The sequence below is a fragment of the Lytechinus pictus genome, chromosome 11 (genome assembly GCF_037042905.1).
Source record: "Lytechinus pictus isolate F3 Inbred chromosome 11, Lp3.0, whole genome shotgun sequence".
Classification (NCBI taxonomy): Eukaryota; Metazoa; Echinodermata; class Echinoidea; order Temnopleuroida; family Toxopneustidae; genus Lytechinus; species Lytechinus pictus.
Genome location: NC_087255.1, coordinates 32,022,863 through 32,043,710, shown reverse-complemented (window position 1 = coordinate 32,043,710; position 20,848 = coordinate 32,022,863). Strand labels below are relative to the sequence as shown.

At 37.0% G+C, this 20,848-nt stretch overlaps 1 protein-coding gene across 2 annotated transcripts; it reads left to right on the top strand.

Moving 5' to 3' along the window:
- The first annotated feature begins 1,327 nt into the window (after nucleotides 1–1,327).
- On the top strand, nucleotides 1,328–19,131 carry LOC129272139 (zonadhesin-like). 2 transcript variants are annotated; one of them, XM_064106362.1, is made up of 19 exons: nucleotides 1,328–1,416; nucleotides 2,385–2,461; nucleotides 3,760–3,966; nucleotides 4,110–4,295; nucleotides 5,122–5,307; nucleotides 6,226–6,396; nucleotides 7,610–7,786; nucleotides 7,950–8,126; nucleotides 8,292–8,468; nucleotides 8,631–8,807; nucleotides 9,161–9,337; nucleotides 9,501–9,677; nucleotides 9,841–10,017; nucleotides 10,181–10,357; nucleotides 10,521–10,697; nucleotides 11,580–11,756; nucleotides 14,156–14,338; nucleotides 15,846–16,016; nucleotides 17,314–19,131. In XM_064106362.1, the coding sequence occupies exons 2-19, from the start codon at nucleotides 2,398–2,400 to the stop codon at nucleotides 17,613–17,615; spliced, it is 3,240 nt and encodes a 1,079-aa protein (XP_063962432.1). In that variant the 5' UTR covers nucleotides 1,328–1,416; nucleotides 2,385–2,397; the 3' UTR covers nucleotides 17,616–19,131. The 2 variants fall into 2 exon arrangements, with proteins under 2 accessions (XP_063962432.1, XP_063962431.1); XM_064106361.1 differs by having other exon boundaries at nucleotides 1,399–1,516.
- The last annotated feature ends 1,717 nt before the right edge of the window (nucleotides 19,132–20,848 follow it).

Here is a 20,848-nt window from a genome sequence, read left to right as displayed (position 1 = left end):
CTTAGAACGTAGCCTTTAAGCCTGATGTTAACCTTCATGTTTACAACTAAATATTGATTATTGTCAAATATCAAACGATATAATCATGGATTTTCGTTTCATGTTTTGAATGTAATTGGGATAAGCATGGGTTGTAATAGGTCCATGGGGTAAGCAAGGATTAATATTTTTGTTAACAAAGTGTGAATCAAATTAGAGTCGAGGGTTGGGATTATTCCATCTGTGCACACTATTGTCACGAACATAAACCAAATATTGGGGGTATTGTCAACGGTGATATTATAGGGAGGGGTTATTTGTCTAATATGTTGCAATCTGATTGGTTTAAACTAAATCACATGATCAATTGTAATTTGCACATCAAACACCTAGGGTCTGTTCTTATAAAACTTCTTATAACACCAAATTTACGATTACAGTTTAAAGCTACTGAAATCATGCAGTTTCATTTGGTGATAGTGAACTTGTTCTAGAAATTTAGAAATTATGCATTTGTTATCATAACGAGTATCTATGAAACGGGACCCAAGTAGTACTCTTGATCTTCACTTATCTTCCGAGTTTCTTCAGTCTTCTATACAATACAGTTTCAACACACATTTTCTTTATCTGGAGTGAGCTCATAATGAAAGTTATTGCACTGTATACTAACATTGGTAGAGGTGCATTGCACTGTGTGCTATCTGCTATTTAAATAAATGCTGTACAGTGTGTACTATCTGAGTTTGCTGGATTGTGTACTATCTTTAATTAAGGTTCATTGCACTTCAATGTTTATTTTTTTCTTAACTCATAGGTGCACAGTGCGTGCACTTAATTAAATTACCCCCCCCAAAAAAAGCATTATCCTTGTGCATGATCAAAACAAACTATTGTGCGCACCAAAAGCAATTGGCATGTGCATACAAGAGAGATTGAACTTTGTTGCTTTGTCAGTAATTAAGCAATGTTCAATCGTTCAGTTGACATTATTTTTGAAGAAAATGCCTTCCTTTTCTTTCTATGATTAGATCATTTCCAATGTTATACAGTACAAAGGAAAAAATATGGTTTCAGTGAATGAGATGTCAATTGTATCTTTCCAAAGCAAAGCTGAGGAAAGATAGCTTCAACCAAATGATAAATGTATTTTTTGTATTTTTTTTGGGGGGGTATTTTTTTACAAAGCTATATATATCAGTTATGCACATTGTATCTATCAGATTGTGTTATTTTTCAATAATAATCTTATCTGTATTTATTCTGTTCATAAAAGGGGGGGGGGTGCAACCCCACGGGTCTACTCCATTTCAGCACCTGTACCTGGTGTGGGACCAGATGCCATGGATCAATAATCTGGGTTTTGTTATTTATTTGAAAATATGTATTCTCACTTTGGAAATATATTCTCATAGATCAGAGGTAACAACCATCGAGGTAAGGCAAGTTTTATTTTTGTGCTCAAGTTGAACATTCATATTGCTAGGAATTTAGAAAAAAAATCCTGGCTTGTACCTCTTTTGGAAAGATTGATGAGGTGATTGTGAGAATTCATATAATTCTCTTGAATATTCAGTCATGGTTTTCATTCTCAGATTTTAAGCAATCTAAAGAGTCATCATATTTTTTAAAGAGCTGACACTTGTCAACCCTTATCTTACCAAAAAGAAAGGTAGAACAAACTTTTTCATCACACAACCCTGTACATTGAGTAGTCCTTTTCTGAAGCGTAAATAGATAATGAAAATGATATGTTGGGTTTAATATAACTTTAAGTACTTTGTTTTGAAGTCAAATACACATATTTTTTTAAAATTTGTCATCAGAATTGAAGAAACGATAGGAGAGACTTTATAACCTAGAACCTACCGATTCTAAAAGAATACTATCATTAATTACAGCTACATGTATGATAAAAGTTGGTCAATAAGATTTTTTATTAAAAAATGTTATGAGATGAATGTTCAAACCGAACTTATCAATGATTTTCGCTAGCATTTCTCAGAGTGTAGGTCTATTTACCTTAGCTCAGGGAGAGCAGGCCTTATCCTTATCTTTTTTATCAATATCATTATACATTCTTTCAGGATATTGGATTTTTGTGACTGCTGTATTAAACATAATGGCAATTACATATTTCCATTGTCAAAGGGTTATAGAACTTAATAACCTTTGAAATACTTATAATATCTAGCCCTAGGGGCCCGTTGCAGAAATAGTTGCGTTTAAACGCAAGTAAAAAAATCAATGGCAAGTCCCAAATGCGTGCTGTTGATTGGTTGAAAATCAAGTTGCGATTGATTTGTAGAGTTTCTATTAATTGCAACTCTTTCTGCAACGGGCCCCTGAACTTACAGGAGTGTTTTCATTAAGATTTTGAAATACCTTTGTTTTGTTTATTTCAGTTGTGTTTTCAAGATGTTTTCAAGAATGTTCATCCCATTGTTGGTCGGGCTACTTGCTGCATCAACAGAAGCAAACTGTAAGTTTATTTTCAAATTATATTTCTTTTCTCAGGAGATCTTTGTATGTTTGCATGGTTGTACATATATCATAGAAGAGGCTTATGTTTCACCATTTTATTGGGCAAGAGAAGAACTACTGGATGGTGGATTGATAGAGATGAAGAAAAATGAAAGATGCGAAAGAGAAAGATGAGAGGGAAAGTATCTTTTTCCTAAGGAGGACTGTAAACTAGATGGAATTGATGATGAGAAATCCTGCCAGTGGTGAGTAGAAGATTAGTGGATGAGTTGAGATGAGATGAGAAGTCCTGCTAATGGTGAGCAGAAGATAAGTAGATGAGTTGAGATGAGAAAGTGCTGCTAATGGTGAGCAGAAGATTAGTAGATGAGTTGAGAGGAGTTGAGAAAACCTGCCAGTGATGAGTAGAAGATTAGTGGATGAGTTGAGATGAGATGAGAAGTCCTGCTGAGGTGAGTAGAAGATTAGTGGATGAGTTGAGATGAGAAATCCTGCCAGTGGTGAGTAGAAGATTAGTGGATGAGTTGAGATGAGAAATCCTGCCAGTGGTGAGTAGAAGATTAGTGGATGAGTTGAGATGAGAAATCCTGCCAGTGGTGAGTAGAAGATTAGTGGATGAGTTGAGATGAGAAGTCCTGCTGCAGTGAGTAGAAGATAAGTAGATGAGTTGAGATGAGAGAGTGCTGCTAATGGTGAGCAGAAGATAAGTAGATGAGTTGAGAGGAGTTGAGAAAACCTGCCAGTGATGAGTAGAAGATTAGTGGATGAGTTGAGATGAGATGAGAAGTCCTGCTGCGGTGAGTAGAAGATAAGTTAAGTTGATGTGTAGAGGAGTTGTGAGTAGAAGATTAGTGGATGAGTTGAGATGAGAAATCCTGCCAGTGGTGAGTAGAAGATTAGTGGATGAGTTGAGATGAGAAGTCCTGCTGCAGTGAGTAGAAGATAAGTAGATGAGTTGAGATGAGAGAGTGCTGCTAATGGTGAGCAGAAGATAAGTAGATGAGTTGAGAGGAGTTGAGAAATCCTGCTGGCAGCAAGTAGAAGACAGTAGATGAGTTGAGAGGCAGTGAATAGAAGATAAGTACATGTTTAATTGACCAAAAGTTTAATTTGTTGTGAATTTCCTATTTTACTTCTGATTTTGATGAAATGAAAGAGTTGTTAGATTTTATCATCTTTCAAATCAACTTTTTGTTAAGGTGGGCTTCCCCTTTAATATGCAAGTCTTACATACGTAAAATTAATTAAGGGGAAATTATTGCTAAGTAACTTGTTGTGTTGCTTTGACTTTTGCAGTAGCGGCAGCTCCAGAGCCAGAATGTGCCGAAGGCATGCTCCTTGATACTTGTGGCGCACCTTGCCCTGAGCCATCATGCAGCAACCCACAGCCAATATTTTGCAGAGCGGCTTGTCTGAACATACCAAAATGCATCTGTGATCGAAATAATGGATATGTCCGGGATGAGAACGGTGACTGTATTCAAGTAGAACAATGTCCACCAAGTAAGTTTGAAATAACTCTTATTAATTCAAGTGATAATCTGTTATGTCTTGATGAACTTCCTTATTTCCTGCATGTTTTCCTGTATTGTCTCACTCTTCTTGTATTTGTTGCCATGGTAATATTCTATTTTCTTGATCTTCAGAATGTGCTGAAGGCATGGTTCTTGATACTTGTGGTGCACCTTGTCCTGAGCCATCATGCAGCAACCCACAGCCAATATTTTGTAGAGCGGCTTGTCAGAACATACCAAAATGCATCTGTGATCGAAAAAATGGATATGTCCGGGATGAGAACGGTGACTGTATTCAAGTAGAACAATGTCCACCAAGTAAGTTTTGAAGGGTCCTCTTCTCATTTCCAGAGATATTCTTTTATGTCATGATATTTCTTCCTTATCTCCTTCACATTTTCCTGAAATATTGTTTTACTCTTCTTGTATTTGTTGCCATGGTAATAGTCTATTTTCTTGTTCTTCAGAATGTTCTGACAGTATGGTCCTTGATACTTTTGGTGTACCTTGTCCAAAGCCAACATGCATCTCATCTTACATGGTCTTTTCCCATTCTGTCTACAACCACTTTGTCTAATAACCTTTTGGTCAATTTACCACTTGAACTACGTGTATTTTACTATTACATCTAATTACCATTTGGTCTATACCCAATTTGTATACTATAACTTGGTATAAGACTGCTTGGTCTTAGTATGGTTGCAAAAAGTGAAGTTATTAATCAAATTTTTATTTGATAAATGAAAAAAAAAAGAAATGAGTAGAAAAAATGGAAAGTTGATCAACTAGGCATTAGAAAAAGTGAGTATAAAACCAAGTGTAATGTAGACCAAACGGCAACAAGATCAAATGTGTTTAGCTCATATGTTATTAGACTATCTGAGAAGAAAACCAGCTGTTTGTTGGCCAAGTGAATATAAACTGTTAAAACTTGGTCTCTTAATTCAGAGAGTGTGCCAACATGCACAATATTCAATGTGCAGTCTCGTCGATTGAGAGGGCGTCCATGAGCATGATTACTCATTCTATAAGTGTCAAATATGAAATCAAAATACACTTGATGATTGAGATATCTATGCCTAAAAAAAGTTGCCTCTTTTCTGGGACACACTATAGAGTATCCACTCATCTTTCCTCCATGCAGGTTGTGGCGAGAACGAGGTCTTCTCTAACTGTGATTCCATTTGTCGGAGAACCTGTGAAAATAAAAATTTAAACTTAGCCTGCAAAGCTCCTTGTTCTCCTGGATGTGTCTGTGACGAAGCCAGAGGGTTTATCCGCGATCGCAATGAAAACGGCCAATGCATTCTAGAATCACAATGTCCACCTGGTAAGTAGCAATTGATCCTCGGCAAAGGGAGGGTGGGACTAGGGTGACCAGACTCTTTAAGAATTATTCTAATCTCCTTCCTAACCAGCTTATAATAATTGTATGAAGGGCAGCCCCATGTCTGTGCACCTAGAAATTTAACTTGAGATTGAACAGGAATTTCCTTTTATTCCATAAAAAATGTCAGTGGATAATGTTCCTTATATTATTATGAGTAAGGGTGCCAAAATCTTGTGAAAATCTTGGCCAATCATTGTCAGATTGAAAAAAAAAAAAATTGTACCCCATGTCTGTGCATCCTCTCACTTTACACATGATTCAGATATTTTGATGAGAAAAGCTGCATATCGAGGCCCTCACATTGAATGCCTGGAATTCAATATTTTCCTTATTTTGAGTCAAGTTTTCATTGAATATTTGTCTATGTATTACAATTGTAAAATATGAGGTCATTGCATGTCTTCTTTTATTAGAATTGCGCAGATACGCGTATGCACAGACAAGGGACACTGTACAGACTTTGCATGGGCACCTTACCTTCATTGCTTTCTCTGTTATAAAGTCTCATGGGAGACAACTCTTGTTTCTTGGTGGACGCCATGCTCGTCCATGAATTTTCAAGATGTCAGAGTACCCCATTCATTTTTTCCCAACACTGAATAATGTCTCAAATATTCTATGTTTATGATAGGACAAAAAATATACCCTTTCCCCTTTCTGATTCTTGCATGGCTGTTGAAAAGTATACCCTTTTTCCTGATTTTGGCAAGTTTGATACCCTTTTCACTGTCCGTGCATATATGATTGTGAAAAACACCCGCTTTACACCCACTTTTGTGGACAAGCATGGTGTCCACCCAGATTTGACGCCCCTCCCCTGCCCCACTGGTATTCTTAACCATCTTTCTCACCTTGTAGTTTGTGGAGAGAACGAGTCTCCTGGATGCGAAGCCTGTCAGAAGACGTGTGAAAATAAGAACCAAAAACTCCCATGTCCTCTGAATTGTGAAGAATCATGTGTTTGTGATGACGGATATGTCCGCGATGGAAACGGTCGATGTGTTCTGGAAGCAGAATGTCCAGATCCAGGTAAGCAGATCAGGGATTCATTTTAAGAAACAATAGTCATTGATTTTCACTAAATAACTTATAAACTACTGAAATACTTGTTTCTCATTGGCTTAGATCAAATTTGTCAATGAAAATCACTGATGTTTCATGAAACACTCCCCCCCCCTACATCCATATAATTTTGTTTATCATTTTTCTCATTGTTTATTTTAATTTCACCATTTTCAGTGTCTTTCATCTTAATAGTCTTCTCACCTCCTCTCTCCTTTCATTTACACATTTAATTGATACTTATCTATTAGTTAATCTTGGCCAAATTTAAGCAGAGTGTCATCTGCACTCTCCAATGTGTGGCTGGATGCTTCTGTGAAGAAGGATTTGTCCGTTTGGTTGAAGACGGACCATGCGTTCCACCAGAGGAATGTCCAAGCGCAAGTTCGTGAAAGCAAATTATTTTCCTCAGTAGTGCTAATGACCTCAAAGAACACTTAAAGGTGTCATTGTATTTGGTCCCGTTGAATAAAGATTTGTTGTAATAAAAATTGCCCAATTTCTTTTTAATAAGTTTAAATAGTATCAGCCAATCAAACTGAATGATTTCAGTAAGCTTGTAACTGTTATCGCAAATTTGTTATTATAACAAGTTTTTCTGAAATAGGACCTTGGTTTGTTTAATACATTCTGAAGGTGCATGGAATATATACCATTGACTTCACATTTATTCATTTATCTATTTTTATGTCTCTCTCCAGACATAACAAGCCATCAAGTGTAAAAGTTATCCCCTCCCCCCCTCGATTGAGACTATCTTTCATATTATGTGCGCCCATGCATGCAGCTATTTAGGGTTTGCTTATGAGTTCTATGCACCAAAATTGGTGAAATTGTCAGCGATTTGAATAGACCTGCTGAAGGGAATAAAGAATTAATAATTGCTGGTTAATTTCTCAAAATGGCACATAAAAATGAAAAAAAAAAATGAAAAAATGAAGTTTTGAATTGCGTTTTTCCATTTAAACTTAGTTTTCAATTCTGATTAACAACAGAAGCGTGAGCAGAGATTTTGACATGGCATCCTGGAGAAATTAGGTAATGTGATGTCTTGTTTTTATGTCTTTTGGACTTCTCCACCTTCTCCCTTTCTGCCAATCTTGGCTGTCTCCTGTCATCCCATCTTTCTATAAGGATATTCACCAATGTCTTTTCTTCATTTGTTGTATTCCCTCTGTAGATTGTGGGGAGAATGAATCCTACACATCCTGTGGCTCAGCTTGTCCAAAAACTTGTGAGAATAAAGATGAGGAACAGTTCTGCATTACTCTTTGTGTTGAAGGATGTTTCTGTGACGATGGGTTCTTACGCGATGAAAACGGTCGATGTGTTCTGGAAAGTGAATGTCCATCAACAAGTAAGTGACTCCACCTTCCCATGGCCTCTGTGTTTCTGTTTTTATCTCTTCGACTTTTCCTCTTTCTCCTCCTTTCATACCTATCTTGGCTGTCTTCTGTCATCCCATCTGTCTATAAGGATATTCAACAATGTCTTCTTCATTTGTTGTATTCCCTCTGTAGATTGTGGGGAGAATGAATCCTACACATCCTGTGGCTCAGCCTGTCCAAAAACTTGTGAGAATAAAGAAGAGGAACAGTTCTGCATTACTCTTTGTGTTGAAGGATGTTTCTGTGACGATGGGTTCTTACGCGATGAAAACGGTCGATGTGTTCTGGAAAGTGAATGCCCATCGACAAGTAAGTGACTCTGACTTCCCATGGCCTCTGTGTTTCTGTTTTTATCTCTTTGACTTTTCCTCTTTCTCCTCCTTTCATACCTATCTTGGCTGTCTTCTGTCATCCCATCTGTCTCTAAGGATATTCACCAATGTCTTTTCTTCATTTGTTTTATTCCTTCTGTAGATTGTGGGGAGAACGAATCCTTCACATCCTGTGGCTCAGCCTGTCCAAAATCTTGTGAGAATAAAGATGAGGAACAGTTCTGCATTACTCTTTGTGTTGAAGGATGTTTCTGTGACGATGGTTTCTTACGCGATGAAAACGGTCGATGTGTTCTGGAAAGTGAATGTCCATCGACAAGTAAGTGACTCCACCTTCCCATGGCCTCTGTGTTTCTGTTTTTATCTCTTCGACTTTTCCTCTTTCTCCTCCTTTCATACCTATCTTGGCTGTCTTCTGTCATCCCATCTTCTATAAGGATATTCAACAATGTCTTCTTCATTTGTTGTATTCCCACTGTAGGCTGTGGGGAGAATGAATCCTACACATCCTGTGGATCAGCATGTCCAAAATCTTGTGAGAATAAAGATGAGGAACAGTTCTGCATTACTCTTTGTGTTGAAGGATGTTTCTGTGATGATGGTTTCTTACGCGATGAAAACGGTCGATGTGTTCTGGAAAGTGAATGTCCATCAACAAGTAAGTGACTCCACCTGCCTATGGCCTCATTGTTTCTGTTCATTTCGCCTGGACTTTCTTTTTCTCCAGGGAAAAAAATTACACATGGGCTGGGGCAATTTAGCCCCAGAAATGCTTTAAAAAGCTATGGAAACTTACAAAAGGAACCGTGGAAAATCCCCGTTTACTGCAATGTTAAAGCTTATCCAATGTAGCATAATTATGCAGTAAGTTGTGAAAATTAGCCTTAAAAAAAAAAAAAAATTGTCTGTCTTTCTCCTCCCTTTCTACAGATCTTGGCTGTTTCCTGTCCTCCACTGTTTTCTAAGATTCACCAATGTCTTTTCTTCATTTGTTTTATTCGCTCTCTGCAGGCTGTGGGGAGAACGAATCCTTCACATCATGTGGATCAGCATGTCCAAAAACTTGTGAGAATAAAGATAATGAACAGTTCTGCATTACTCTTTGTGTTAAAGGATGTTTCTGTGACAATGGTTTCTTACGTGATGAAAACGGTCAATGTGTTCTGGAAAGTGAATGCCCATCAACAAGTAAGTGACTCCACCTTCCTATGGCCTCTGTGTTTCTGTTTTTATCTCTTTGACTTCCCTTTTCTCCTCCTTTCATACCTATCTTGGCTGTCTTTTGTCATCCCATCTGTCTCTCAGGATATTCACCAATGTTCTTTCTACATCTGTTATATTCCCACTGTAGGCTGTGGGGAGAATGAATCCTACACATCCTGTGGATCAGCCTGTCCAAAAACTTGTGAGAATAAAGATGAGGAACAGTTCTGCATTACTCTTTGTGTTCAAGGATGTTTCTGTGATGATGGTTTCTTACGCGATGAAAACGGTCGATGTGTTCTGGAAAGTGAATGTCCATCAACAAGTAAGTGACTCTGACTTCCCATGGCCTCTGTGTTTCTGTTTTTATCTCTTTGACTTCCCTTTTCTCCTCCTTTCATACCTATCTTGGCTGTCTTTTGTCATCCCATCTGTCTCTCAGGATATTCACCAATGTTCTTTCTACATCTGTTATATTCCCACTGTAGGCTGTGGGGAGAATGAATCCTACACATCCTGTGGATCAGCCTGTCCAAAAACTTGTGAGAATAAAGATGAGGAACAGTTCTGCATTACTCTTTGTGTTGAAGGATGTTTCTGTGACGATGGTTTCTTACGCGATGAAAACGGTCGATGTGTTCTGGAAAGTGAATGTCCATCAACAAGTAAGTGACTCTGACTTCCCATGGCCTCTGTGTTTCTGTTTTTATCTCTTTGACTTCCCTTTTCTCCTCCTTTCATACCTATCTTGGCTGTCTTTTGTCATCCCATCTGTCTCTCAGGATATTCACCAATGTTCTTTCTACATCTGTTATATTCCCTCTGTAGATTGTGGGGAGAATGAATCCTACACATCCTGTGGCTCAGCTTGTCCAAAAACTTGTGAGAATAAAGATGAGGAACAGTTCTGCATTACTCTTTGTGTTGAAGGATGTTTCTGTGATGATGGTTTCTTACGCGATGAAAACGGTCGATGTGTTCTGGAAAGTGAATGTCCATCAACAAGTAAGTGACTCTGACTTCCCATGGCCTCTGTGTTTCTGTTTTTATCTCTTTGACTTCCCTTTTCTCCTCCTTTCATACCTATCTTGGCTGTCTTTTGTCATCCCATCTGTCTCTCAGGATATTCACCAATGTTCTTTCTACATCTGTTATATTCCCACTGTAGGCTGTGGGGAGAATGAATCCTACACATCCTGTGGATCAGCCTGTCCAAAAACTTGTGAGAATAAAGATGAGGAACAGTTCTGCATTACTCTTTGTGTTGAAGGATGTTTCTGTGACGATGGGTTCTTACGCGATGAAAATGGTCGATGTGTTCTGGAAAGTGAATGTCCATCAACAAGTAAGTGACTCCAACTTCCTATGACCTCAGTGTTTCTGTTTATTTCTTCTACCCCCTCTCCTGGGGGTCTTTTCTTCTTCATTTTGTCAATTTTTTCTTGTGTTTTCTTTGCAACATTTATTCTCCATCTTGCTTTTCCTCCTGTCATTTCTCCTTTTTTGAATACCATTCAAGCCAACTTTCTCTATGTCATTCTTAAAAAAAAAAACACAATTTTTATTCACTCTGCAATTTTTAGAACGAAAACAACAATGCACTGAGAAATGAATGAGGGGTGTTGTGAATGTACAACTCAAAGTCTGCTGATTTTGTTGTTGCTTCCGTGGAACTATCTGTGCAGGCTACATCTAGGTCTATATGTAAACACAGATCACTTGCACAGATTTCAATACTACATGTAGGGTGATGTTTCATAAAGCTGTTTGTAAGATACACGGGACTTTATGGAACTCTGAAAAACTTTTCTTGTACCAGATCAATTATCAATACTTCTATTCCTATCAGCTAAAGTTTAAAATTTGACCTTTTTAGATGCGAATTCTTGTTAATCAGCATTAGTATGCAGTATTTGTTGTTTATCAATATTTGGTTCCATTTACTCTCATTGTGTTTAAAGAAAGAATCCCTGGGGAATCTCATTTAGCACAAGAAAGAGGTCACCTGTTTGTAAAGTCATGCCTGACTTACGAGCATCTGCATTAAAATGCCACAGATCGGTCAGCATAATGTTCCTATGGTTACTTCTTATTTTTCCTGCATGGAGCACAGGTTAGACATCCAAGTTGAATTTGTATGTTCATGAATTCCATCAAATTTCTTGTTCCTTGTATCTTGCTCTTTTCATCCCTTACACACCATTTAATCCCTGCTTCTTCCTTCTAGATCCGTGTGGTCCAGGGATGATCCTGGATACAGGATCTTGCGGATTAGACTGTGCCGAGCCTGTATGCGGTGGTGCGGACCAAGAAATAAAACCAAGATGCATCTGTGATCACGCCAAGGGATTCATCCGGGATCGTGTTAATGGTCGTTGTATTCAAGAAAGTCAATGTCCTTCAAGTAATTACCTCGCATCTCCCACACAGTTCCCATCTTCTTTATATTTCACCCTCTCTTTCCCTCTTATATGTATTATTGCGCCGGTGATGGTAGCTCGAGCTAAAGCCGGGGTAATAATAGCAGCGCTTTGTATCCTCGGGCAAAAGGCGCTTTATAAATACAGCTATTATTATTATTATTATTATTGTTCTTCCTGTTTTTCCCCAATTTTCTTCTCACGTTCGTCACTATTGCTTGCGGGACCACAGTGGTCCAAATTTATAGAGGATGTTTATGTTGGTTTATGTAGAACAGGGGTTCTCAAACTACGGCCCGCGGGCCGGATCCGGCCCGTGGAGCTTCTCAATCCGGCCCGCGAGACTCTGCTGGTTTTTTAAAAATAACTTTAAGTCACAATATGAAACAAAGCTCAATATAATCATATAATCAATGTAATCAATATAATCAATATAATCATTGTGTATCCATGTAGACCTAACCGTAATAAAAGTAATGGCAGTCAAATTAATTTGACTTTTAAACAAAGTTTAGTGGAGTTTTTTCTGTCTGTTCGATCTATATTAGATGACCAGCGCTGTTCTCACCATGTTTGGATCTACATACAGGTGCGAAAGTGTATTTTCCACTATGAACATTTAAAAGAACTAACTCATATCGAAGTACCTTGACAGGGGCCGCGGAACGGTTTTCAAAGTGGGGGCCGGGGTGGCTGCACCATGCAAAAAATCACAATCATATGGTCATTTTTACGTTTTTGTACATGGTTTTGGAAAAAAGTGGGGGGGGGGGGCTGAACACCCCCCCGCTTCCGCGGCCCCTGCTTGACTAGTGAACATTTGCACCAGTGCCTTCGTCTGGCAATTACACCTTTTGTGCCTTTTGTTGCTGACAGACTGTCACGTTTCCCATATACCAGGTATATAAAGGTACAATCTAGATTCCTCTTTACAAAGTACTACAATTTGTTATCATTAATATTGACTCTCGATGTTTTTTGAAATCTTTTCTAATTTTGCCTGCGTTCCATATGAAACTGTTATAAATTTGTTGGATTAAATGCTCCCAAAATAAGGACCAGATTGCACAAGAGAGCATCTCGGACCCCGACTGCAAAGGTCTTTGCGCTTCGCGCACATTTGTTTTCTAAGTATCCACTTCACCCTGGCCCTTTCAGGTTTACTCGGAGTCTCATCTGGCCCTTCAAAGAAAAAGTTTGAGAACCCCTGATGTAGAATATCATGTGTTAATTATGCTTTATCACAACAAGCTAAACTGATGCTTGTGACTAAGGTTACAGCATTGATAAGCCAGCAGTTTTGTATTAATAAGGCAATTATTAATGTTAATTAATTTATATAAACAGTTGGCTCATGAATGCAATCACCATTAATAGTTACAGGCATGAATTTATTGCCATCTGGCAAAGGCCCATATTCAGTCTTGGAGACTTTCTCAGTATGTAATGTATGAAGCATAATTAATGCATGAAATATGCACAAACTAAAATGGTTCAAACCTTGGTTTCAAAACCACCTCTATGAATGTTAGCCAATGTGAGTAGTCCTGAGAAGGATTTTTTGTTATCCTTTCAAGAAAATTGAAAGGACAAAATCAAGAGTCTTATATTCAATTAAAAACGGGGTACAAGAGTTCTAGGAGCCAATTTTCTACCCTGTTTGAGTATGCATTTATCTTAAAGGCGGCCCCTTCCTGAACTTGTTTTCTCCTTATATTTTGAAACTCTTACTGTCATTCTTCTACATACTTGTAAAATCAAATATGTGTGTCCATTATTGTTGACAAATTTTGTCAAGTTTTTGTGCATTATTATGTCAAAAAGAGAACTTATACCTTTTCTTGTTTTCAAACTTTAAGATCTAATTATTAATTTTGCCAGATACATTGTTGGTTTTGAGGTTGATTATATAATTCCTTTGCTGATTGTAACCCACATATCTCTACTCTTTTAAAAATTAAACAAAGTAATTCACTCTTTAGACCCATTTCTCACCTTTTACAAATCTATTTATAAATCATGTCCCAAACACCCTTTGCAGTTGACTGATGTAAAATTCAATCTATAATGGTATTACTTTGATTACAGTGAAACCTGTGTATAGTGACCACCCATGGTCAACACAAAATTTGACCTTAATAGACAGGTGGCTGCTATACACAGGTTCTTAAACATGAAATCTGCCTCCATGAGAAGCAGATTTAGTTTTCACTAAAGACAGGTCAATGCTATAGACAGATTGCCACTCATACAGGTTTGACTGCATTCTTCTAAATCTTTATTATGATACTATTTTGTCATGTTTTTTTTTTTGGTGTTTATTTTATTTGAAGGCAATGTAATCATAAAATCCCCCATTTGAATTTGTTTCTCATCCATTCAGCAGCAGGTTGTGGAGCAAATGAAGTCTTTGACAATTGCGGGACAGCCTGCCCGAAAACATGTGACAACCGAAATGAATTGATCCCCTGCACTAAAAATTGTGTAGTAGGTTGTTTCTGTGAAGAAGGTTATGTTCGTGAATCAGTAAATGGGCCATGTATTCCAGAAACAGAGTGCACATCTGGTAAGCCAAGATTTCCTGCTTTGATTTTTCTTACAGTATAGCAACACTTTTCATGTATTAAGTCATCCCTGGACTGTTAAAACCTTGTATCTTGTATTCTTGTAGAGGTGTTGTGGCTGGGTGAATAAGTCTTCAGACTTTGAATCACAAGGTCCAGAGTTCGAATCCCACTGCAGCTCTGGCTGCCTTTGGCAGTGCATTTATCTACGTTTGCTACTCTTCACCCAGGTGTAATAAATGGGTACCCGGTAGGAAGAAATTCCTAGAACACTTGAGTACTTGATAAGAGTAGCCATGCTAAAGCCGGGGTAATAGTATGCAGTGCACTGCTTAGAAACATTGTAGTGCTATATAAATGTTGCATATTATTATTATCATTATTGTTATCTCAAAATGATGAGAATTGTGGGTAGCTCAGAAAAAAAACTTTATTTTAGAAATACCGGTGTGGCAATGGTGAGAACCTCGTACTAGTATCTGAAAACCATCTCCTATTTCCTGTAGAGAATTTTTTGGGAAAAGAAGGTTCCAACTTATAGCTCTAAAATCAAGCTTTCTCTGACTTAAACTACAAAGTTAACATTTTGAAAATAAAGGTTTAAACAGCTAGTCCTGCAGCGATGATGTGACTTTCTTTTTATGCAATGTTGTTTTTGTTACAGGAAAATGAGAATGAAATGGACTTTTTGATTGAAAAAAGTAGCATGTAAATTTTGTTTGGTTTATTTCCAATTCGTCTTATGCCAATTCGTCCAATGGCCAACTTGTCTACTATCATTTGATCTACCATCAGTTCGTTCCCTATCCACATGGTCTAGTTGCCAATTCATCAACTCAACATTTTTCTAATAATCAGTTGATCTAATAGCCATCTAGTCCATATACCATTTGGTCTTATTGGACTAAGTGTTAATTGTGCCAAATGAATGAAAATGAAATGGATATTAGACCAACTGGTGGGTGTTTCATAAAGCTGTTCATAAGTTAAGAGCGACTTTAAGAACGACTGGTGAACCTTTCTTACGCGCGTTACCATCGCCAATGAATATACCATTTACCACAATAAAGGATCACCAGTCGTTCTTAAAGTCGCTCTTAACTTACGAACAGCTTTATGAAACGGCCCCGTGGTTTTGAGACAAAATGGTCATAGACAAAATTGTTGTTAGACTAAATGTTGATGGACGGAATGGCATTAGACTAAATGAAAGTAGACCATGTGCTGAGTGGACGAGTTGGCAGTAGACGAATTGGCAATTTACCATTGTACCATCTCTTTATCAGTTGTATTCATTTACACAAAAAATGCTAGTGTAAAAATTGCTTGCTTTGTTTCATTTCCCTTTGATGAAAAATATTTATTTTTATGTCTCTGCCACCCAGCTCGTGGTGCCTTATAAATCATATTGACTTCAAAATTGTTTTTACCTGTCATATAAAAAAAAAATGTTTGACATATCATTTTGTAGATTCATAAAGACGGTAGTTTCTGTATCTTTTTTTACAGAATGTCAGGCAAATGAGGTCTATGATCAGTGCGGAACTGCATGCCCTGAAACATGTGATGACAAGCCGCTCTTTTGCACTGAACAATGTGTGATAGGATGTTTCTGTGAGGATGGCTTTGTCCGTGAGTTAGTAGGTGGTCCATGTATCAGCAGAACGGAATGCCCACCAGGTAAGGCTCCTTTAGTCTGTTCCGTCCGCATCTCCTCTTAGTATCCTTTTCAGCATATTTCATAGCCCCCTTTCCTCCATATCTAATTGCTTGGTCTATGTTTAAATAGGAGGATTAGAGAGAAAAAGATGCTGCGTAAGAAGCCCACATAGTATATCTCACAGTGACTTTCCTGCATTTCACATTGCCCTTTTTGTGTTGAAATAAGAGTATCAGAGAGGGAAATATACTGAGCAGGATTCCTTCTCAATATCTTTCCCATCGGCTTTCCTGCATTCCCATTGCTTTGTTAAAACGGAGGATAAGAACGAAAAAGACACTCAGGAGGAAGCCCACTCACTACATTTCACAGTCATGCTTTTTCTACACCTCCCATTGCTTGGTCTATGTTGAAATGGGAGGATTAAAGAGGAAAATATGCTGAGTGTGATTTCCACTCAGCATCTTTTACAGCTAATTTCCTGTATTTGCCATTGTTTTGTCTATATTAGAGGGGAAAGGGTGCTAATTGAGGAGCCCAGGCTACTCAGTATCTTTTAAAGTGGATTGTCTGCAAATTGTCATTGATTTGTCTATGCACCTGTCTATAAGACCACAAATTCACATGTAGTTTGCCTTCAAGAAACATCCCTATTGTTATAGTATTACAGGAACCTGTCCATAATGACCACCTGCTCACAACAACCATTTTCTTATCACCATTTGGTCATCTTTGTTATTATTACTTATACTGCGTTTTTTTCCATTAGGCCCAAAGCGCTTACAATTGAATGGAATTATATAATCTTAAAACTACAAACTGTGAAAAATTTGGAATTTTAATATTTATACAGCTTCACTGTGCTGTGTGATCTTTACTTGCATTTACATGTATAATGTAAAATATTTATTGGACAATGATTTTGTTTTTGTGTGGGTTGAAAAGCACCTTCTTTAAGTGAATGAATGCATTTAGCTAAATATACATTTACCCACTCTATAATAATACACCACCGGCTCATCAAACTTTAGCATAATATAAGGGGTTAATCAAGTTTGGTTTTTGTTGTATGATACACAAATAAATATACTTGAATCTTTTATAAAGTTGACATTATCTACAAGAATATAGTCCTCCTACCTTGAGAGTATTTCACAAAACAAATGGTTATTTTCACTGACAACTGTTTTAGGCTACTGAAATCCTGGCATCTGATTGGCCTCATAGCAAATGTGTCAGGGAAAATCACTGACTGTTTCATGAAACACTTTCCATGTCGCAATGTGTAGTTCTCACTGTGAATATAATTTTTTCTAGATAACCCTGATGATGATGATGACGAGGATGATGACGATGATGATGACGATAATGCTGACAGGCAATGTGGCGGCAAAGGGGAGTTACGTGAAGGATGCCCTTGTGGGGAACCGACATGTGCTGAAAATATAGGTCCCAGAGTTCGCTGTGCCAGCGATTGTCCAACCAAAGTGTGTCTGTGTGACAATGCTAATGGTTACGTCAGAGGGCCAGATGGTGGCTGTGTTCATCTCACCGACTGCCCACGTAAATACTCTGTCATTTTTTCTATCATGAGATTTAAAGCCCCTTCAAAATCTTAAAATTTTGAGAATAGCTCAGAAGAAACTAGGTTTTGTGGTAGGACATATAAGAAGCTCCATTTGCCTGTAAAGAGTTTTCTACATGAACTAGGAGACCGTTTCTAGGTACTATGTCATTTATTTGGCAAATCGAATCTGTGTAGGGATCGTGTCTTTACCTCTTAGGGTTTGGAAGATGACATTAACAGAAGTCATTACATAGCTGAAATTGACTTGAGCTTGTATTAAGTTAATAATTTGTTATTGTTCAGTGTCACATTTGGTGTGCATGCCTATCCCAGTAAGAATGATTTTGGGAGCATAACACAAAGATTAACGATTGATCATACGCTTAATTTTCACGATTGATTGTACATTGTAGTCAATGCAATAAATCGTAAAGATATTCTTCAACGATTGTTAAGTTTTGTGTTACTGGCCCCTTGTTAGCTTTATGGATCACAAGGTCAAAGTGAAAGGTCACAACAGCACTAGTGTACCTAAGGGGGGGCAGACTACCCCCCTGACGAGTCACAACTCATGCAGAGGACGTATCCCTGCCCCCCCCCCCCTGACGAGTCACAACTGATACAGGGGACCTTTTTTTTATGGGGCTTGTCATTTTTTTTTTCTGGTAAGGATTCTTTTATTTTTTGGTTGAAGACCTTTTTTTTTTTTGCTTGTCAAATTTTTCCGCGGATGAAATATCCTCCAAAAAATTTGCCCCCCTTCTGGAAAATCCTAGGTACACCAGTGCACAACAGTAATTGAGTATAGAAAATTGGCCCTTTCTCAGTATTACCAAAACTTGTTTCATGGATCAGTTTCAAACTTTTGTCATGTAATCATAAAGAAAAAATAATGATCTGGGGCCTCTGAACACAAAGCTTAGCAATCATCAAAGAACTTTGACTACAATGTACAATAAATTGTGAAAATCAATCATGTGATCAATCACTAACCTTTGTGTTATCGTCTCCAGATTAGTTTTGTGGATATCAGATGGTCAAAGGGCATAAATCATAGACGTTGTACAAATCGTTGTACGAATTTAAATTTCGCTCATGGGCATTTTCACCACAGATGGACACAGAGGCAAAAAAATCAAGTTGATATTCATGTCAAATGCTTTATGTTTTTTAATAAAACAAGGCCTGAAGTTTCTGAGACAAAATTTTTTTCCGACTCTGGCAGCCATTTTTTGTTTCAAAATGGCTGCCAAAGTATGGATACAAATTAGTGTTGAAAATAGTATATTGATACATATTTTGTTTTGACAGATTTTAAAAGAACAGGTTTGATCATGATGTTTTCGCCTGTGATTTAGCTTGCTATTATAACACTCTTTAAAATCCCACAGAAAGAAACACCAGTAATTCATTCATCTGATAAAAAAACATTGATGAAGTATGTGATATGGTATGTAATGTCAGTTACCGAAAACATGAACTTTTTTTTCTCATTTCCTGGAAAAGAGGATATATTATATGAAACTTGGTAGATTTCCTCTCTAGGTAACACCCCTCCCTTCTACACCAAAATTAAAGATTACCAATTAACAATGAAGCCATAGGGTACCATTAAATATATGTAATGTCAGTTACCAAGTGGAAAATGTAATGTCAGTTACCGAGATGTAATGTCAGTTACCATGATAAAACATTGGTTACCAATATTGAAATGCAAATATGTGGTCAATTTTATGGTGAAGAAATATTGTATACTTGTTATTTAAGTCTTTCACTTTAAAAGTCACACCAGAAGGAGCTTGCTATTGACTTTTAAAAGGTATAGTTCACAAGGAATACTATATGAAATTAATGAAATTGTGAAGGAAGTTGCATTCCCATCGTGCAAAAAAAAATTACTATGAAATTGTTTTGTACATGCACTTACCAAGTACCTAATTGTTTGTATCAGACAATTTTTTGTTTGGTTTTCGGGGGGGGGGGGGGGGGTAGGGGGTACTTTTCCCAACCTATTGCCTAAATCTGCAACATTTTTAAAGCTTAACATTGTGATGAAGGGGATTTCCAGGGTCCCTTTTTTAGTTTCTAGGATTCTTTTGAGCATTGCCTCGCTAAAAGTAAATTCCTGGTTTTTATACCTGTTAGTAGTGTGGATGTGTGATACAATTTTGTTTTTGGTTTACAAGTATAGATGGAAAGTGAAATTTGACAGTTCTGATCAATGTTGCATGGATCTACTAAAACTGTGTTTTTTTTTCTTTTATTTACAAATAGTTAAGTTTCAGTTTAGAAGCTGGAGTTTATTTTTTGTTGACAGCTTAAAAAAGAAATTAGCAAAGAAAATGATTAAACAAATTATGATGAGAATTGAAATCCAACAGATATGAACAAGCATTGCTTGCACTGACCAGAATAGAAATCAATAAAACTACATGGCTGCATGAGATTCGGGGGAGGGGTATGTGTAGCCTAGGGGAGGAGACCCTTATTCATTTTGCCTTTTTTGAGGGGAGGGGGAGGTTGGAGAAGGAAAAGGTTTAAAAAGTCAATATAAAACTGATGAATATATTATGGGTATATAGTCAGAAAAATACATGTGTACAGTCAATGCAATATTAAATTACTAATAGGAAAACATGTAGCTGCTATGACCCCACCAACCCCACCCCGCGAGTAAGTAAAACATACATTTCTTATCTTTTGATAATTAAGAATGTGAAGTATTATGAAACTTTTATGATTTTAAAAAGCCTTACATATAAGTACCAAGAAAATTATGCCTTTGAAAATCATATAGCACTGGTAAATTATGTTAATGTGTATTGTCAGTTACTATGAGGCGCCGAATGTACCAATATTATATAGAACAATTATTTGTTATATAATCATTATTTATTAAATAATAACTATTATTTATATATAATTTACATTTTATTTGTAAATAACTACTATTATATAAAATATCATTTCTAATTATTTATATATAATTCCAAGTAATACTTCATTATTTGTAAATAATAATAGTTCGACATTCCATTATTTATAAATAATGATTATTTGTTTTTCATTATTTATAAATAATGATTATTTGTTTTTCATTATTTACAAATAATGATTATTTGTTTTGCGAGAATAAATACAGATCGAACATGAAATTGCCGTTTCTCAACTTTATTGCCTCTGGGGGATTTTACCAGAATCATTCAAACGACATTTACAATATTTTAACAAGTACACAGTTTCTAAACAATATTCATCAAGCCACAATCAACCAGATTTTAAGGG